General features: G+C 49.0%; 1 protein-coding gene across 1 annotated transcript in view; it reads right to left on the bottom strand.

Annotated features, from left to right (window-relative positions):
• Window positions 1-21,078, bottom strand: part of kif19 (kinesin family member 19) — a gene marked incomplete at both ends in the record, with an annotated part of 45,280 nt that overhangs the window by 5,307 nt on the left and 18,895 nt on the right. The window contains 14 exons of the mRNA XM_084456427.1: window positions 1,871-1,976; window positions 2,061-2,224; window positions 2,318-2,439; window positions 3,104-3,374; window positions 4,450-4,648; window positions 4,957-5,131; window positions 5,682-5,838; window positions 5,974-6,096; window positions 6,231-6,377; window positions 7,861-8,055; window positions 10,006-10,131; window positions 13,534-13,670; window positions 14,288-14,375; window positions 14,496-14,606. Of these exons, the coding sequence (XP_084312553.1) occupies window positions 1,871-1,976; window positions 2,061-2,224; window positions 2,318-2,439; window positions 3,104-3,374; window positions 4,450-4,648; window positions 4,957-5,131; window positions 5,682-5,838; window positions 5,974-6,096; window positions 6,231-6,377; window positions 7,861-8,055; window positions 10,006-10,131; window positions 13,534-13,670; window positions 14,288-14,375; window positions 14,496-14,606 (2,121 nt within the window). The remainder of the gene's footprint in view (window positions 1-1,870; window positions 1,977-2,060; window positions 2,225-2,317; window positions 2,440-3,103; window positions 3,375-4,449; window positions 4,649-4,956; window positions 5,132-5,681; window positions 5,839-5,973; window positions 6,097-6,230; window positions 6,378-7,860; window positions 8,056-10,005; window positions 10,132-13,533; window positions 13,671-14,287; window positions 14,376-14,495; window positions 14,607-21,078) is intronic.

Genomic DNA, 21,078 nt, shown 5'->3' with positions numbered 1-21,078 from the left:
GCCTGTTACTACAACATTAAGAACTACACTATTGTTTACTACTACAGTAGGACCCCACTCATCCGAACTTCAGAGATCCGAACCTCCCGGTCTACCGGACAGGCTTCAAAAGTTCTTCTTTTTTTTAGCCTGCTATCTGGTTACTGGTGGGATTTTCTTTACAGTACTGTATCCTACTGTGAATAAAAACAGAACTGTATGTAGACCTACATGTTGCCTGTAGGCTGTAGCCTACTGTCACGTCTCATTTCTTTGTTACTCTAATGTCGAGCGCAAAACGCAAACGAGTCTGCTGCGCGAGAGCTGCATTCCTTGGAAGCCAGAAAGCGCGTCAGCAACCTGAAGCAGAGGAGCATCGAGTCATTTTTCGTTCCCAGTTAATGGACTTCAGGAACACAGACGTGTTGTGAGCATGTAGATTAGCCTACTAGGCCTACTGTATTTGTTAAATAATAGCCTACAGCCTAGGCCACGTTAGCCTACATCGGTTGTTTTAGAGACTTTCTTTTAGGCTACGATAGCCTAAGACACTACAACTTGTCTGTCATTTCATTTATTTATTTATTGATTATCATTTGCTCTAATTGTTCTAATGTTGGGTTGTTTTCAGGCTATACCATTTTGTTCTGCGAATACAGTAGCCTATCGATGCAGCGCAGGCCTCATTTGAGAATAAAGTAGGCTACTGTATTCAAAGCACGCACTCAAGTGGAAATTTGTTTATTTTATTATAGGCTACTGTAGGTCTATTATAGGCTAGGCTATATGAGTTTAGTTGGCTATTTGATTGCAATTTTGATGCATTTTCACAAGTAATTAAGGGTATTTCGGTCTATTATGAGTCTATATGAAACAACCCTACTAACACAGTGGGTTAACCACTTATTGAATTTGGTGCATTTTAACATAGCTAAGTTTCAGTCATCCGCACATTTCAGAGATACGAACGACCTTCGGTCCCGTTGGGTTCGGATAAGTGGGGTCCTACTGTACTACCAAACTACAGTACAACTGCACTACTGTCCACTAGTACTACAACAATAGTAACTGTCCTACTGAACACACACCACCAGGGCCGGACTGGCCATGTGGCGTACCGGGCAAATGCCCGGTGGGCCGGACCTACTTGTGGGCCGATCTAAAAAAAAAAAGAGCTAACGAACGGCCCATAGAGCAGGGACAGCGGCCCATTGGTCCATTTTCTATACTGACACTGGGCTGGCCCAATCATATGTAGGCCCCACCCCTCCCTCTGTTAGTTTCAGGTGTCATTTGCGTGGGCCGTTAGAGAGCCAGCTGGCCTGTCCCCCCGTCAACAAATCGCGCAGCAGCACCCCCCCCCCCCCCCCCCGTCAAGAAATCGCGCAGCAGCATCCCCCCCCCCCGTCAACAAATCGCGCAGCAGCACCCCCCCCCCCCCCGTCAACAAATCGCGAAGCACCCCCCCGTCAACAAAACGAAACTGAAGGTGTTCCATCTCACCGCGTCGGCTCGGCTAGTGGCCTGACTGGGGCTACATTTCCCGGTAGGAAATATTCACCCAGTCCAGCCCTGGGTCCGGCCGATTGTGGTGGGCCGGTCTGGGCCAAAAATGCCAGGGCCGATTTTTTGTCCCAGTCCAGCCCTGCACACCACACTGTACTACTGAAAAATTATTGACCTGACATTCCTGGAACTGATAATGAAGAATAAACAGAGGCTATATCACGTTCAACTTTTTACTGATGAAAACTCAACCAGGTACATTTCAAAACCCACACAACGAAGCATAGGTAACATCACTTCCCAGGCACACACGACTTGCGGCCAACACCTTAACTACAGTAAACACATAACTAAATCCATACAGTATGTGATTGGCAGGCCTCACCTCGCGGTTCCCCTGCCCGTTGATGTGGATGGGAGGAGGCGTCATCACCGCTGTGTGCTTCATCTGTCTGGCGTGAGGGCTGCTCTTGAACACCCGGTTGTTGTCCCTGTGTGAGAGAGAGAAGAACGTCAACTCCCTCTGGGACAGGGCATGCTGTGATCGTGAGAGGGAGGGGGGCCCAGGCCCTTACCCCTCAGACTCGGGTAGGATGGGGGGCAGGGTGTGTCTGCGGACCCTGGTCCGCCCGTGCCTGGTGTCCGAGCCCACGGTGCGCACACTCTCCTGGTCCGAGTCCAGGTCCTGCAGTGGGTCACGGCCCCGGCTGGGCAGGGGGATCTTGGGCAGAGAGCCCTCCTGCAGACAGCAGATGGAACAGAGGGAGGATTGAGCCTGGTGTGTGTGTGTGTGTGCGTGTGTGTGTGTGCGTCTATGGATTGTGTTGCCTACCTTGAGAGTGCGTCCAGTGACCTTGTCCAGGGCCATGGCTCTGTCCAGGTTCCTCTCATCCAGCTCTCTCAGGTACGTCTCATATAGCTCCTGGAGGTGAGAAGGGACTAGGAGACTGTGGTCTGCAGAACACATACACACATGCACACACACACACCAACAAACAGACAAACAAACAAACACACATCAAAGGTTAGATTACTTTACATATGAGAACACCTAACGTGAAGTCAACTTTCTCAAATAAATGAATGCATGCGTGTGCATGCCCCTGGTTCACTCAGCCGTGGACGCCACAATCAGCAGTGAGTCTACCTCAAAAGACGCCAAACTCATAAGCTCGGCTCAAAAAACACCAAACTTATAAGCTCTGCTATAACGTCACCAAACTCACAAGCAGTAGCGTTTCTATCTGATATGCCACCCTGGCCGATCCCCCCGCTACGGTGCCCCCCACAAAGTGTGTGTGTGTGTGTGTGGGGGGGGGCGGGTGCTGACAGGCAATTCTGATTGTCGTGCGATTTGTTGACGAGGGGGAGTTTGTTTACTTTTCACTGAGTTTTTTTTCTTCTTCCGTTTTCTTTTTCTGCTCCTCTTGCCGCCCCCTGCGAGATGCCACCCATGCCTAAATACGCCGCCGCTCACGAGCTCTGCTCTAAAAACACCAAGCTCATGAGCTCTACTCTAATGTCACTAAACTCACAAGCTCTGCTATAAAGTCACCAAACTCACAGGCTCTGCTCTAAAGTCAAGTAAAGAGTGTTTGTTGACTGTGATGGGACGCACCATGGATGAACTGCCTCTGCTGCTGGATGATCTCGTCACACAGGTGCCTGTGTCGCTCAAAGCGCTGCACCACAAAGTTCTTCTGGCGAATGACGTTGTCCTTGAGCAGGGCGTGGGACTGCATCTCTGCGTTCCCAATCTCCAGCTCGTGGACCTTGCAGAGCAGGCCCAGGACCTCTCGCTGCTCCTCCGAGCTCACCCGCCGCGGCAGCAGCTCCTCCAGGCGCCGCGCGCGCTCCCGCAGCTCCAAGAACCGGCGCTCCAGCGACGCCTAGGGGCCGGGAGGACAAACAGCAGTTGAGACTACAAAATGTAGTAAAGTAAGTAAGTAACCCCTCTTCCGTGTGTGTTTGTGTATGCTCTTCTGTATGTATGTTTATTGTTTATTATGGATCGCCATTAGTCGACGCACAAGCGACAGACTAGTCTTCCTGGGGTCCAAATAAAAATCAGTACAAACAAATATGGTAGAAACATTAACAAGTGTGTGTCTGTGTGTGTTTGTGAATGCTCATGTTGTAGTGGGGCTCCCCCTGGAGTTTAAAGTGGAGATCTACAGTCTAGTGTTGTAGTGCTTGAGCCCAGTTTGGGGCTGCATTCTGAATCACATACTTCCATACTATATGCTTCCATACTATATAGTATGCCAAAAAGGTATAGTATGCCACATGCAGTATGGCAAAAATACCAGGATGTCCTACTACATCCGGTCATACAGTATATTGCAGTATGCAAGCCATTCAGGTTTTTTTGGTTATTCTGACCCACAATCCTGTGCGCAGCGGAAATTACGGAAATCCTGTGTGAGTCGGGACAGCTGTGGACGAATGTCGCGTTATGGACTATGATGGATGTGGGCAATTTGAAGGCGCAATGTCACGACAAAGTGGTATATCCCAATTGTATGCGTACTGCGTGCAAAGTACGTACTTCATAGGGGCAGCTGTAGTACATACTGGTAGAAAAAAGTACACGATTTGGAACGCCGCAAGGGTCTCGAGACCAGTTTTTTTAAGGTCTCAGTCTTGTCTCGTAATCGACCGCATTTTTCTTGTCTTGATCTTGGACAAAGAGGACTCGGGATTTTATTTCAAAACCACAACTGCAGGAATATCATTCAATTGTATGGCAATGAAAGAGGTGGGAATGTTTTATGGTAAGTGTGTCATGCAGTGTGGGACTCGCACAGGCCTGGCCCTGGTCTTGACTCGGTCTCGCCTTGGTCTTGGTCATGACTCAGTCTCAACCCCTCAAAGTCTTGGTCTTGTCTCGGCCTCTATACACTGTGGCCTTGGTCATGACTTGGTCTCGGTTTAGGTGATCTTGACTACAACGCTACTACATACCTTCTGTTTGCGTATCTTCTTTTGTTCGGCCATGAGAGTGACCAGGTTCTCTCTGGCCATGGCGACCTCCTGGGTCTCTGTGCCGTCTGGGGGGGACTCCGGAGAGTCAGAGTCCTTCTCACTCTCGTCCTTGTTGAAGCTCTCCTTCCTCCTCTCAGCACGCCACTTCCTCCTCCTCCGACCCCGCTCCTGCTCCCAGCTACAGACAACAACAACAACAACAACATAGATCCATTAGTTTTGTTCATTTATCATTTACTTTGTGAATCCTGGACAACTATATTGTTGGGAGGAAGTAATACAGATAATATGCAAAAATAATATCTAGACCCACACTTCTAGACCCCCTCACACATGTTTAGATGGGAGATAACTGTCAGGAGTATTCAAACAGTCCACCTACTGTAACCATCAGGTAAGACATCACATCATCAATCCTTTCACATCGACAATTATATGAAGGGTGTAAAAATCCATATATGTCGCATTAGTACAGGGCTGACTGACTCTGTGATGGTGAGCAGGTGTTTGGAGGTGTCCATCTGGATTTCCATGTTGCTGTTGTCCAGCTCCATCAGGCTCTTCCTGATCTCCATCTGCTGGCGAAAGGCCTCCAGGAGCTGCTCCCTCAGCTGGTCCATCTCTGCCCGGCTCTGCTGGGAGGTGTGGGCCTGGACCTCCGCTACAGAGAGGAGGGGAGGGGAGGGGAGGGGAGGGGAGGGGAGGGGAGGGGAGGGGAGGGGAGGGGAGGGGAGGGGAGGGGAGGGGAGAAGAGAGGAGGGAAGGGGAGGGGAGGGGAGGGGAGAGGACGGGAGGGGAGAGTAGGTAGGAGCGAGGTAAAATATGAGACAGGGAAAATGGATACACTAAGCACTAAGGCCCACACAGACACTAATACACACTGTGGGTGTGGCTCAGTGGTAGAGCGGGTCGTCTAATGATCATAGGGTCGGCGGTTCGAATCCCGCCTCCTCCAAAGTGTCCTCGGGCAAGACACTGAATGGCAGCTGCTGCCATTGGTGTGTGATGTGTGTGTGAATGGGTGAACTTTGGATAAAAGTGCTATAGAAGTGCAGTCCATTTACCATTTACCACTACACCAGACGGAGACGGGGAACTGATTTTCCCCAGGCTCTGATATTCAGGTGTCAACCAATGTGAGGGATATATGGTGCCAGCCAGCATGAGGGCTGAAGGCAGAGTCAGCAGGCCGGGACAGGTCAGAGCTTTACCCTGAACATGACGGATGTCTGTGCGGTCAGAGTTCGGATGGCGGCTGGCTTGATCTGCAATCTTCTTCTTCAGCCGCTGTATCTCGCTGCGAAGGTCGGAGATGATGCTGGTGTACTGAGCAATGTGATAGGACACGTTGAGCAGGTTCCTCTTCACCTAGAGGCGCCACGTAGCACAGGGAGACCATTAGTAACCAGGGGTCAGTAAGGGGACAGCGGGTCACACTCGACTATCTAGTGCGCTTTAATAAGTCTTCCCTGCAGGATCGTAGACTGTGTCGTATAAGCTCACCCGTGTGCGAATGCTTTTGGCACGGTCAGCGTAGGCCAGCGTGTTCCGAGACTCCTCGAAGGCCAGGGAGGCGGGGCTGATGTGGGCGATCATCACCGTTCGGCTGTTCCCTCCTAGCGAGTCCTGTCAATCAAACCCATCACAGGACGTGAATGATTCAATCAATCAATCAATCAAAACTTTATTCCTATGCTGATACAGTATATAAAATGATACGTTGTATACATAGTAAGAATGATTTGTCAGGCATACTCTACCTTTAGCAGGCGAGTCAGCTTGCTGTCCCGATAGTTGACATATTTGTTGCCATTTTTCTCGCTCAAGGCATTGATGCAGTTTCCCAAAGCTAGGAGCGAACGGTTGATGTGTGCTCCCTCTTTTAGCCTCTGGCCCCTGTTCTGAGTCTGAGAGAAAGAGAGAGAGAAAGAGAGAAAGAGAGAGAGAGAGAGTTAGAAAGAGAGAAGCTATATTCATTTGTAGATGTTCGGACAAAACCAGGTGCCTCAAAAACAAACAATGACAGTCTCAACCGGCAGGTGGCAGTATGTCCTCACTTTCTCCCCATCCTCCTACCTGTTGTTGCTCTCTGCCACAGCCTTTCACCAGCAGAAAAACACATGCCACTAAGAGAGATTGTCCCCAGACCAGCACTGATGAAGCGCTCTTTGTTCCCCTAACTCTAAAGGACATAACGATCCATAGCAGCCATACATCGATGTGGCTGGTTAACCTTTCTACCAGTCTCCATGGTAAATAAGTGCTCTCTCCCTGTCGTCTTGAGTGAATGTTTTGCCCATGTCACAGAGGGAACTACAGCTTTTATGTGGATGGTAATGTAACACATTCATTATGAACAGATCGATGTGAACTACACAGTTGGTCTTAAATATTTTGAAGGCTCAGGAATTTTGTTGTTTTGCACACTTCCTACTCACCCTCAAAAGAGGGAAGTAGCCTCCAAAGACCTTTACAGTATGTCAAGTTATTTTGTGGCGTACATCAAACACATAAACATCACCTTCCCCAACATTGTACCCTTTGTCGACAGTGCTGGCATGATTCCAAAGTCATGTGTTCAACAAAGTAGCTACCATTCTATAAATCAGCTATAAAACGGTGGGAGACTAGAAACTTTACAGAGCACCATTTTGTAACGGTGACAGGGAAGCGGACTGTCCAGAGTTGAGAGAATGTAGACACATTAACCCTTTCTTGGCATCTTCTGGTCCTGTCTCTAACTGTGGGGTAGACCTAGGGGTTGTGAACTCTAACCCTAACCCGACTCCTCTATGACGGGTCTTCATCAGTACCTCCAGAGGCTTCTAGTTTCTCCAGCAGCGTGAAAGAGCAGATTAACAACGAGGGAGGGGGTAATAACGTTACAACACCACTCTACCTATGGGCCATCATAAAACATGGCTGCCAAGCATTGCAGAGGGGAGCACACACTGAGATGGCTGTCTGCTGGAGGGACTGGGGAAGGAGGGGGGATGGCCACACACACACACACACACACACACACACACACACACACACACGCACAAACACACACACACACACACATACACCTAACTATCCCTCTCACCACACACACACACACACACGCACGCACAAACACACACACACACATACACACACACCTACCTATCCCTCTCACCACACACACACACACACACACACACACACACACACACACACACACACACACACACACACACACACACACACACACACACATATCCACCTACCTACCACTCTCACCACACACACACACACTCCCATCCACCTAGCTACATTTCTCACTGCACACACACATCCACGTAGCTACCCCCCTATCACATACACCCCTCCCCCCACGCACACAACGGTTGGCTGGATGAGAGGTACCTGCGAGGCGCGTTCGGAGCCGGCCAGGTCGATCATGAAGAGGCGGGCGAAGCGGACCTCCTGCAGCACGTCTCTGCAGCGGCTCTGCTGCCTCACCGCCACCTGCAGCACCGCGTGGGACCGCGACGACGTCTGATTGGCCGCCGTGGGCTCCTGGGTACGCTGCTTATTACCCTTCATCAGCAGTTCCATGATCTGACACACACACACACGGACAGACACACACAGACACACACAGACATACACACACACACACGGACAGATACAGGAACATTGGACAGGGTGCAGGGACGAGACAGGACAGTGCAAAGACCAAGTGCAAAATGCAAATGCAAAAAAAGGATAAGCTAAGAAAAAACAATATACAAAAAGTAGTGCGGTCAGTGTAAATACAGTGAGTGTGCATTTGAGTGTATTTAATGTGTATGTGAGTGTGTGTATGTGTATATGGTGTGTGGGGCGTGATATGTCAGTGCCGTGCGTCCTATACAGTACATTCAGTGGTCATGTGCAAGTGTCACTCAATGGTGACTCTCAACGGTGGTGGTGTGGGGGACGTCAGAGGGGACATAAGCCTTGTTGATGAGGCTGATGGCCATGGGGACGAAGCTGCCTCTGTGGTCCTGATGGACCATAGCCTCCGGCCTGAAGGGAGTGGCACGGAGAGATTATGGCTCAGAATGGGAGGGCTCGGCCGCAATCTTCCTGGCCCGCTTCTGGGTCCTGGAGTTGTGTAGGACCAGCAGTCTGGCCCAGTCCTTGGCTGTAGCAGCAGAGAACCAGATGGTGATGGAGGAGGTAATGGACTCGATGATGGAGGTGTAGAAGAGTACCATCATTTTCTTCGGTAGTCCGAATTTCTTCAACTGCCTCAGGAAGTACATCCTCTGCTGTGTCTTCTTCACAAGGGAGCTGGTCTTCAGTTCCCATTTGAGGTCCCGGGAGATAGTGGTGCCCAGGAAGCGGAAGGAGTCAATAGTGATCACTAGGTTGTGATTCAGTGTGATGGGGGCCCCATTTTTACTCTTTGCTCTCTAGTCTGCTTTTTGTCTCCCAACCTCTGCTTAGCGGCTATACCTAGTTTACTCTACATTCTTTATGAGCCCGTCTGCTAAGTGCTTATTGTGCTTTGCGATATGATCCACTTAAATATCCTATTATGGACTACAGGGTTATCTAACACATAATGGCTTACCATGTAGGCAACATCTCTGTAACTATTTATATACTCTACTGATAGGCATGTCTCTCCTATGAAGTATTTAGCCCGTGTTTATTGCTCTGTAAATGCTCCTAGCCAATAGACAAATATTTTCCAGGAGCTTGCTCGATCATCTCGTTGAGAGAGGTCAGAGAACAATTTTTACAGCTCACTTTTTCTGTCCCTGGGTGAACTGTTTTTTTTGCTTCCCTCTGTAATATGTAGTGGTAGGACCTATGTCCACCCACCATTGCTCTCTGTAAAGCACATTGTGTTGCCTCTGTGCGATGGCAATGGTTTAGTTCGACACTCGATCTGTTCTGCGAGCCGGCTTTTGCTAGGAGCGATGTAGGCTACGCACAGAATGAATGAGCTGAACTTGCACGGGGGAATAGAATGGGCTGCAGTTTATGAATAAGGATTCCAGCTGTGGAAAGCAGTGCTGCTGGATCACAGTAATGAGTGACCATGAGTGATTCATGTAAAAACAGATCCCCCCACAACGGCTTTTACCGGAGAGAACAGGGTCACGGCCCGCTCTAAACACATGCCCATCTTACTGTAATTGTTTTTAGCTGTATTTCTTGTTCTGTTCTTATTTATTTTAACTTATTTTACTCTATTTTCATTTTGTGCTTTTAGTGTTATTATTGCCTTACCTCTGTTTTATTCATGTTTATCTTTGTACTATTTTATCTCTTTTACTCGTCGTCACTGTAAATGAGGGCAACCTCAGTGTCCTTCGAGTTTAAATAAAGGTTATTGAATTGAATTGAAAAACAACTGATCGCCTTCCAGCTGTACGGAGGCGTCTGGGATATGGTCGCCAAATTCAATTGTTACTTTTATACATGCATGCGTGTGCATGTACACACGTGTACCCGTGTGTGTGTGTGTTATTCTGTGATCCAGCGATGTGTGTATGAGCAGCCGAGGAGTCTGACCTCGCGGGCGTTGATGGTGGACACCTCTGTGATGCCTGCCACCTGGATCTCCCCCTTGGAGTCCTCCCTCAGGTCCAGGAAGCCAGAGGAGGGGTTGAGCAGGTCTCGGATCACCTCATTATAGATCTGGAACAACCAGGGGAGGTTAATATACTGTACAGTACACCCACATCCACAGCTCCACATCCACAGGTTCATATACACCCACATCTACAGGTTAATATACACCCACATCCACCGGTAAATAAAGACCCTCACCCATAGGTTATACACCCACATCCACTGGTTAATATACATCCACATCGACAGTTAATATACATCCACATCTACAGGTTAATATACACCCACATCTACAGGTTAATATACACCCACATCCACAGGTTAATATACCCCCTCATCCACAGCTCTACATCATGGGAGTGACAGCAGTCACAGTTTGGTGAAAGCTGAGTTTGAAGTTTAAATCCATTGAAGTATTCTGAAGTTGCAGGAAAAAGGGTATTTATGTACAGTGCCGTCCACCGCCACAAGATAACCACCTTGGATAGACTTGAAAGCCTCCAAGTCAGAGCTCAGACCAGAACCAGCTCAAACACGTCGGATCCTCATTCAGCAACCCAGACATGCTCCCTGTCATCTGGCATTAGCAACTGATGGTTGTTTTCAGGGAATAATAAAAGTACTGTAGCTTTGATTTTGTGTCGACTGACATCCTGGAGTTGACCACAGAGACAGAGAGAGAGAGAGAGAGAGAGAGAGAGAGAGAGAGAGAGAGGCACAGCTCAGTGGAGGTGAGCTCAGAGAGAGAGAGAGAGAGAGAGAGAGAGAGAGAAGGAGAGAGAGAGAGAGCGAGAAAGAGAGAAGGAGAGAGAGAGAGAGAGAGAGAGAGAGAGAGAGAGAGAGAGAGAGGCACAGTAGGTGACATCCTGGAGGTGAGCTCAGAGAGAGAGAGAGAGAGAGAGAGAGAGAGAGAGAGAGAGAGAGAGAGAGAGAGAGAGAGGAACAGTAGGTGACATCCTATCCTTTCAGGTGGAGGGAAAAAGACATTTCTTCTGGTTAAGCTGGGCGAGTCCAAGGAGAGCCAGGTATAAAAGACATTTCTTCTGGTTGATGGCGAGTCCAAGGAGAGCCAGGTATAAAAGACATTTCTCCTGGTTAAGCTGGGCGAGTACAAGGAGAGCCAGGTATAAAAGACATTTCTTCTGGTTAAGATGGGCGAGTACAAGGAGAGCCAGGTATAAAAGACATTTCTTCTGGTTAAGCTGGGCGAGCACAAGGAGAGCCAGGTATAAAAGACATTTCTTCTGGTTGATGGCGAGTCCAAGGAGAGCCAGGTATAAAAGACATTTCTTCTGGTTGATGGGAGTACAAGGAGAGCCAGGTATAAAAGACATTTCTTCTGGTTAAGATGGGCGAGTACAAGGAGAGCCAGGTATAAAAGACATTTCTTCTGGTTAAGCTGGGCGAGTACAAGGAGAGCCAGGTATAAAAGACATTTCTTCGGGTTGATGGCGAGTCCAAGGAGAGCCAGGTATAAAATACATTTCTTCTGGTTGATGGCGAGTCCAAGGACAGACAGGTTTAAAAGCGCTAAATGCAGAGCAGAGAGGGGAGTAAGTCTTGTGGTCTCACGCCTATTTCACTTTCTATGCATGCACGTGTGCACGTGCTCTGTTTTCACTTGCCTGGATGTTTTTCAAGGATTCGATAATTCAAGGATCTTTATTTTTTTAATGCTGAAAAATCCTCCCTTGACGGGAGATCGAACCCCAGCCATGGTGATGAGAAAAGTAAGCTTGTGTATCCGTGTTTCTGAGTGGATGTGTGAGAGGCACGTGAACGAGCATCTGATTTGAAAGAGAAAGGGAGCAGATGTGTGTGCATGGTTGGTCGGGGCCATAAAACACCATTTAACCTCTTTGTGCTGGGAGCTCAGCAGCAGCAGATTGCTCCCTAGACACAGCAAACACCCATGTCACACACACATACACACATCTGCGGGCTGGGAGAGAATACACACTGCTTCATACACGATCTGCATCCCTGCTCCCACTCGAACAGTAGAGGACAATACAGATTAGTGGTAAAAATCAAAGTGACAATCATCAATTCAAATGACAAGGTTTGACAATGTGAAAACAACCCTCTCTTCCAAGTGAATCTGATTAAGGATGGTAAAGTTCTCTTTTCATTCTCTGTTCTTCTGACAAAGAACTTCCCCATCATCTGTCAGTTTCTTTGTATCTCTCTCTCTCTCTGATAGACGGTGATAGACAGATGGTTCCTCCTGGGATGAATGGGGAGATTCACGAAAAATAGCAAAAGTAAGGTCTGTATTTAACAGAGACTCCCAGACTGGAGAACGTTTTGTTATAAAAGTTAAAATACATAATTGAAGATGGGTTTTGCAAATTTCGAAGCTCTTTGTTGGTTCTGAGGTCGATGTAGCTGAGATTATTGAAACTGAATAAATACCACACATATATAAACAAAACTGCTCAATCTTGTATCCAAGATATCATCTGCTGATTTTTTTTTCCCCATTGACAGATTTTGCTACAAGGAATGTGAATTCCACATGCATGTTCATAGCTAGCCCAGTAAACATTAACCTGACGTGCCAGATGGTTCGCTTCGCATAACCATCTAGGAACTCTCCAGTGGAAAGGTGGAAGGTGCCCTTTTCCAAACAGAAAAAAGAAAATTGTCAGGTGATTGGATGAACCATCTGTCCTTCTATCATGCGGTAACTTAAACTGCTCCTCGCTGTCATAAGCCCACCCAGCGCAGCTGTTTGTATTTCAAATTCCTCAGAACCAACACTGATTGGGGAGATTGTTTTGTGATCTGGCACTAACTGATCTCTATGGAGAGTATCCAGACTGATATGTGAGAGAAACAGAATGTGAGCTCGCATAATCAGGATGGTCTCACGAGGCTAAGTAAACATGGCAGACAGGAGGTCCAGAACAGGTTCCGGTGCGGACAGGCCTCCCCCTAATCCTAACCCAAACCAGACCCTAACCTGACCCTCACACTTGCCTTACCCTAACCATAAGCCTACAAATTACATCACACCTTACCACTCTATAGTTCACCTACGAGAGTTCTGTTATCCACACAGGCACAGCATTAGTCCACTATACTAGTTCACTATAATTTGAAATACAAACAGCTATGCTGGGTGGGCTTATGACAGCGAGGTAACTGAGATAATCTCTCAGCCAACCAGACACTGGGCACCACTCTCCAAACTGGGATCTCATTGGCTTTTAGACAGTAAGTGGCTGTTTTATTAATGTTGTACATCTTATCATTAACTGTTTGAGTGTTAGTGGATGGTGGTCATTGGATCTGTGCTGTGGTAGTTTGGGCACACAAAGACAGTATGTCGAACATCCTGGCCGTTTAAATAAACAGGGACAGAGCTGTAGTGTGTCAACACCATCGTTGATCTTGGGTGAACTAGATTTAGATTCGAGTCCTGTTTTGGGTGGTATTCCTGAGAGATACGTGCGGAGGTCTCACCTCCAGGTAGGACATGGAGACGCTGTACTGCATGTCATCGCTGCTCTCCTCGATGGCGTGGAACAAGTCATTCAGCGTTCGCACGTAGATCCCCGGCTCCTTGTCCGTCCCCAACATTGTATACGTCTTCCCACAACCTACGCACGCACGCACACGCACACACACACACACACACACACACAGACACACACACATAATTGCTACAGTAGCACTTCCTCCTCTAAACAGGTGAAAACCGTTTTTTAAAATGGTGTAGGGATAGGGTCACGTTCGCAAGTGGAGGGCTTTAGTTGCATGACTTCTTTCCTGAGTGTTTCTTTATCAGTAGCAACAAAGTGACTCATAACAGTTTTAGACACAGGAAGAGTAGCTGAAGGCTGTGGCTCACACACATTTAGGATGGTACAATCTAGATTCAGTCTGATATTTGCTATCTTGTCTCTGAAGAATACTGTACTGCAAACTCTTTGCATTTGGAAAATGAGGAGATTAGGGAGTGGCTTTTTGGGCCAGGATTTATGAGAGAATCAATAGTTGTAAAAAGCACTCTCGGATTGTTATGATTCTGTGAAATCAGATTGGTGAAATGGGCTTGTCTAGCAGATCAGATTTCTATATTAAAACTAGCAAGGTTTTCTTTAAAAATATCGTAGTAGACATGCAGCTTAGTGTTTCTCACATGATGTGAAAGTTGTACTTATGCAACACGCGCACACACACGCGCACACACACACACACACACACACACACACACCTGTGGGTCCGTAAGCGAAGACAGTGGCATTGTAGCCTGAGATGAGGCCTTCGATCAGCCCTTTGGTTGTGGCTCGATACACCTCCTCCTACACGAAGGGTTAGGGTTAGAGGACAACACGTGATGAGGGTCATAGTATCTGTTCTCTTAGCCTGTTTCCTCTCCTCCAGGCCAGGGGAGTTGACCACAAAGAGCATGACACTCTTACCTGATTGGCTGAGTAGTCGAATGCCACGTCAAACATGTAGGTCTTCTCCCTAGAGCGGTTGGCACGCAGGATGTCGTCGGGGTCCTCCATGGGGTCCAGCAGAACCACCATCTGAGAGAGGGAGGGAGATGAAAAGAGAGAGAGAGAGAGAGAAAGAGATAGAGGTTGCTAACGCACAATTGCTAGTGTGCAACATAAACGGTCTGTAGCATGACTCTTGAATGAGCGTGTCAATGGCAGCTGATTGCTCTGCAGGGCAAGGCATGTGACGTGTATGGGCCCATCACACCACTCAGCATTCAACCATCAACGCATGCAAATAGTTTCCCACAACAACCATCTGCCACTGCGTTAACAGGCAAGTCTATAGACAAGACAATAAAAATGACTCTCAGCTGTCAATGGATGTGATGATGTGGACAGAGAGAGGGGGGGGGGAGTGAGAGAGAGAGAGAGGGGGGAAAGGAGAGAGAGAGAGAGAGAGAGAGAGAGCTTGACAGCCCACAGGCTCTGGTGATTTAAACAGTGCTTTTATGTATCCTGCAACTGAAGAGGTGTACAGGAGGTGGCAGACCTCTTGCCCCACAGAGCACATGCGGAGACAGAGAGTGCACTGGGATTGAGGCAGCCATTGTGTCATCCATGTCATTTACCCAAAGGCCAGCACCATCATCGTCCATCATCAGCCATTACTAACTATCAGGCTGACATTGCTACCATTCAGATCCAGCCTAGCTCTCTCCATCTGGTACACAAGGGCACAGCACTGTGTCAGGCTTTAATAACCATAATTATGATGACAACTCATTCAATTACACTAGGGTAAAAGGGCCTCGATTGCTCGTCACGAGCCCAGGACATTTCTTCAACTCGGGAGATGATCTTCCATGCTCTCTCCTCTCACCACCAGCCAATCAGAGCTGAGAACACTTGTTCTGGACTGGACGGTCACTCTAATCCACACGGACCCAATGGAGGGACTGCTGGGCGCACGTTCAGGGTTGAAATACTAGCCAGAGGGGCATCTCGCTCGAGGGTCCTCTAGCCGGAGGGGCCAGTGCGGCGTGACTAGTAGCGCGCGGCTTATAGGGGCCATGGATCGTTTGATGACCCCTCTGCCGCTCCACTGCTCACTTTGAAGCCCCTTGATTGAAATTCAAGGGGAGAGATCTGACTTTTAAACATGCACTATTACAGGGCTCAGGGAACAAAGCAGCCGCGCGGAGCTGCAATCAGCAGGACAGAGAGGGGAGGAGAGGCGGATGGAGGGGAGGAATGGGGGATGGAGGGGAGGACAGGAGAGGAGAGGGTAGGAGAGAGAGATGCAGAGGAGGAGAGGGGAGGAGAGAGGGATGGAGGGGAGCACAGAGGAGAGGAGGGGAAGTGAGGACGAGGGAGGGACATTCTGCCCAAATACTTCCTCTCCTCATTTTTAGTAACAAGGATGCATTGTCTTTTTACTCGCCTCTCTCCAGCACAGACTGCTCTTTCATCTGCCAATAGTGTGCTCAGAGAGAGAGAGAGAGAGAGAGAGAGAGAGAGAGAGAGAGAGACAGAGAGAGAGACAGAGAGAGAGAGAGAGAGAGAGAGAGAGACAGAGAGAGAGAGAGAGAGAGAGAGAGAGAGAGAAAGAGACAGAGAGAGAGAGAGAGAAAGAGAGAGAGAGACAGAGGGAGAGAGAGAGAGAGAGAGAGAGAGAGAGGAGGAACACTACTTTGGAAGGGTTTGACCGTGTTGGAGGATCAGATGTTCTCCAATGCACGCACACACACACACACACACACACACACACACAAACATGCACACACTACGTACACACACACACACACACACACACACACACACACACACACAGACACACAAACACACACACACATACACGTACACACTGCGCACCCAGCCGCACTGACGTTGAGGTTTAGTTCAGGTTTCTCAGGAAAGACGGTGTTGTAAACCACCAAGCTCTTCTCTCTAGCTGAGGCCAGAGGTCTTCTCTATAGCAGACATGTGACCAGGGGAGGACGTGACACCCGGCCTTGAAACACCTCACTCTGTTGCTGTGAGTCTGCTTCCTGGTCAGCCAGACAGGCAGGCTGCAGCACTCGCCACATCTGGCAGTGTTGGTAGTGTACTGTGTGTGTGTGTGTGTGTGTGTGTGTGCGCGCGCTCGTGTGTATTAATGTGTCTAAGTGGGTGTGTGGCAGCAGTGATCAGTACACCTCTCCCATCTGCTCCCTCTGTTCCTTGGGTTACCTGACCAACGCTTCACACACACACACACACACACACACACACACACACACACACACACACACACACACACACACACACACGCACACACACACATACATCACAGCTGCTGACCAGTCCCTCCCAACCCCCACAACACACACACACACACACACACACCCACACACACACACACCCCCCCCCCACACACACGCACACACACACACACACACACACACACACACACACACACACACACACACACACACACACACACACACACGCACACACGCACACACACCCCTCCCACACACCACAAAGGCTGGTACCACTTCCAGGCTGGTACTCCTCCCAGGCAGCAGTCTGTCAGTAGTGACACGGGCACCTGACACGCATGAGTGGATGCCAATAAAAGACATGGACGATGGACTAAGGCTTCTGTAACAGCTTGAGCCTCTGCACCACCTCCTTGGGTTCATGGAGGAGGGTAGAGTGTCTCTCTGAGGACATGGTCCTCTACGTCTTGACTGTTGGAGGGTAGAGTGTCTCTCTGAGGACATGGTCCTCTACGTCTTGACTGTTGGAGGGTAGAGTGTCTCTCTGAGGACATGGTCCTCTACGTCTTGACTGTTGGAGGGTAGAGTGTCTCTCTGAGGACATGGTCCTCTACGTCTTGACTGTTGGAGGGGTAGAGTGTCTCTCTGAGGACATGGTCCTCTACGTCTTGACTGTTGGAGGGTAGAGTGTCTCTCTGAGGACATGGTCCTCTACGTCTTGACTGTTGGAGGGTAGAGTGTCTCTCTGAGGACATGGTCCTCTACGTCTTGACTGTTGGAGGGGTAGAGTGTCTCTCTGAGGACATGGTCCTCTACGTCTTGACTGTTGGAGGGTAGAGTGTCTCTCTGAGGACATGGTCCTCTACGTCTTGACTGTTGGAGGGTAGAGTGTCTCTCTGAGGACATGGTCCTCTACGTCTTGACTGTTGGAGGGTAGAGTGTCTCTCTGAGGACATGGTCCTCTACGTCTTGACTGTTGGAGGGTAGAGTGTCTCTCTGAGGACATGGTCCTCTACGTCTTGACTGTTGGAGGGTAGAGTGTCTCTCTGAGGACATGGTCCTCTACGTCTTGACTGTTGGAGGGTAGAGTGTCTCTCTGAGGACATGGTCCTCTACGTCTTGACTGTTGGAGGGTAGAGTGTCTCTCTGAGGACATGGTCCTCTACATCTTGACTGTTGGAGGGTAGATTGTCTCTCTGAGGACATGGTCCTCTACGTCTTGACTGTTGGAGGGTAGAGTGTCTCTCTGAGGACATGGTCCTCTACGTCTTGACTGTTGGAGGGTAGAGTGTCTCTCTGAGGACATGGTCCTCTACGTCTTGACTGTTGGAGGGTAGCGTGTCTCTCTGAGGACATGGTCCTCGACGTCTTGACTGTTGGAGGGTAGAGTGTCTCTCTGAGGACATGGTCCTCTACGTCTTGACTGTTGGAGGGTAGAGTGTCTCTCTGAGGACATGGTCCTCTACGTCTTGACTGTTGGAGGGTAGAGTGTCTCTCTGAGGACATGGTCCTCTACGTCTTGACTGTTGGAGGGTAGAGTGTCTCCCTGAGGACATGGTCCTCTACGTCTTGACTGTTGGAGGGTAGAGTGTCTCTCTGAGGACATGGTCCTCTACGTCTTGACTGTTGGAGGGTAGAGTGTCTCTCTGAGGACATGGTCCTCTACGTCTTGACTGTTGGAGGGTAGAGTGTCTCTCTGAGGACATGGTCCTCTACGTCTTGACTGTTGGAGGGTAGAGTGTCTCTCTGAGGACATGCTCCTCGACGTTCAGTTACAGGACTGATGAAGATCCCTGTCCCCCAGCTTCAGGTCCACGGCAGGACCACCTGCTCAGTCAGAACGGAGGCTAACTCTAGCATTTAGGAGCACTTGGACATAATGGCTAGTCCCATGGATACAAACACACATACTGTACACACACACAGCAAATGTACAAGCAAGTCAGGGCAAGCAGGTTGGGCAGAGGCATGACTGGTCAAGCGGGCAGACACCTGCACTCCCACACTGTGTGCACATGTGTGTGTGTGCGTGCGTGTGAGAGAGAGTGTGTGTGCATGTGTGTGTGTGTGCATTTCGTCGGCGTATGGTCCAGTGTCTATATAACTACATCCCCTGACCTCTTCTTGATCGGCCGAATCAGTAAAACAGTACAGCCCTGTGAAGAGTCCTCTGGTCTCAGTCTTCGACACAGTAGATCATAAATGGCTTTTGGAACAATTGAAATGCATAGGTGTCACAAATCAAACAGTAGCATGGTTTGATAACTATCTATCCGGTCGAACCCAGTCAGTAAAATCGGACAACCTACTGTCCCAACCCCTATCCATCTCGAAAGGGGTGCCCCAAGGTTCCATTCTAGCACCGGTCCTCTTCTCAATTTACATTAATAATATAGGTCAGTTCGCGGGAAACTCCATGATACACCTCTACGCCGATGACACAGTCCTGTACACCTCTGGTCCCTCCCCCGATGCTGTTCTGTAAACTCTCCAGGAGAGTTTCCTAAAAATCCAAGGTGGCTTCTCTGCCCTCGGCCTGGTCCTAAACACCAGCAAGACCAAACTGATGTGGTTCGGCCGCAAAGGTGCCTCCCTGACTGACACTGACGGACACTATCGTGGCCGCAGATGGCAAAAAGCTGGAAGTGGTCACCTCCTATAAGTACCGAGGAGTGTGGATCGACAGCACCCTGTCATTCTCGGCACATCTGTCTAAACTACAGGCCAAGGTCAAAGCTAGGCTTAGCTTTATTTATAGAAACCGCTCCTCCTTCACTACATCGGCGAAACGCACCCTGGTCCAGATGACTGTCCTTCCTCTACTCGACTTTGGCGATGTAATCTACCGCTCAGACGTTGTTTCTGTAATTCTGTTTGGTCTGTCCATGTTTTTCTGGCGCCGCTTGTTGTTGCCATGAATGTTATGTGCCGTGTCCGTCTTAATCCTGCCACTGATTGTGATGCCTATATTTGTGTACTTGTCTTGTATTTTTAATCCTGTTCCTTGTTCTACCTCTTTTTTAGTTTATTCCCCATCCCCATCCCCTAGGGGGCTTTTAACCCCACCTAGGCCGTTATTGTAAATGAGAGTTGCTCTTAATTAACTTGCCTAGTAAAATAAATGTTGATGATGATGATGATGATGATAACACCTCCCATCACCCCAGAGGGGACAATAAGAAATCCACCCACCATCGATTCCCTATTCTCTGAGGCGATGGACAGCTGCACAGCAACCACACTGCAAACAAACCGGCCGCAATACATACAATAGCACACACACACACACAGATAAAATACATAATAGCACACACGCGCAGATCAACTACATAATAGCACACACACGCGCAGATAAAATATATAATAGCACACACACCCAGATAGAACAGAAAACAAATGAAAACAAATATTAGACCCGACTCGATGTTAACCAACATGACAGACAGAACTGTGGGTAAACCCTCTGTAAACTCAGAGCATTGTTGTCCAATGGCAGCCGGGTACATTGTACACACAGTCCAACTGTAGTGCGCTTCAACACATACGTGCTGTCACCTATAGCCCTCAAGCAAACTGAAGCAAAGACCAAGACGTAAACCTCTTTTTCCTGTCTTCCCACCTGCCTGCCTGTCAACAGACCTTCTGGGAGCTTCCTGAGTCTTGTCCTCGGTCTGTCAGAGCACAGAAATAGTGTGGTTTAGGAAGGACTGAAGGGTGTCAAGGTCAGATTGTCCAGAGGGGAATGGACCGACACGATGTGGTCTCAAACTAGTTAGCGTTAGTCACTTCCTTTGACTCCTGACTTATTCATGGCACACGATGAATGAGACGTCAGCCTGTTGGACACGAGGAGGCCATCAGTCCTGACAGATCCACACACAGCGTCTGACAGAGAGGCTGGAAATGAAAAAGCAATTTCCTGCCCAATATCTCCGGCAAACGGGCTGTCTTTTTAATCATGGTGTGTTGCACAACACAATGAACGTCACTCTGCAGAGCAACATCTAATATGGATGTAGGGGCTCCAGTCAAGCTGCAGCTGACAAAACAACCGGCCGGAGCATGGAGGGGGGATGGAGGGGAGGAGAGGGGGGAGGAGAGAGGAGAGGGGGGTGGAGGGGAGGACAGAGGAGAGGGCATAGCATGGAGAGGGGAGGAGAGGGGGATAGAGGGGAGGAGAGAGGAGAGAGGGGTGGAGGGGAGGAGAGAGGAGAGCGTGGAAAGGGGGATAGAGGGGAGGAGAGGGGGGTGGAGAGGAGGAGAGGAGGTGGAGGGGAAGAGAGAGCGTGAATTCAGAC

The sequence above is a fragment of the Borostomias antarcticus genome, assembly GCF_949987555.1.
Source record: "Borostomias antarcticus genome assembly, chromosome: 22".
Lineage (NCBI taxonomy): Eukaryota > Metazoa > Chordata > Actinopteri > Stomiiformes > Stomiidae > Borostomias > Borostomias antarcticus.
The sequence above is the reverse complement of the archived record's forward strand: the minus strand, read 5'-3'. Positions and strand labels throughout refer to the sequence as shown.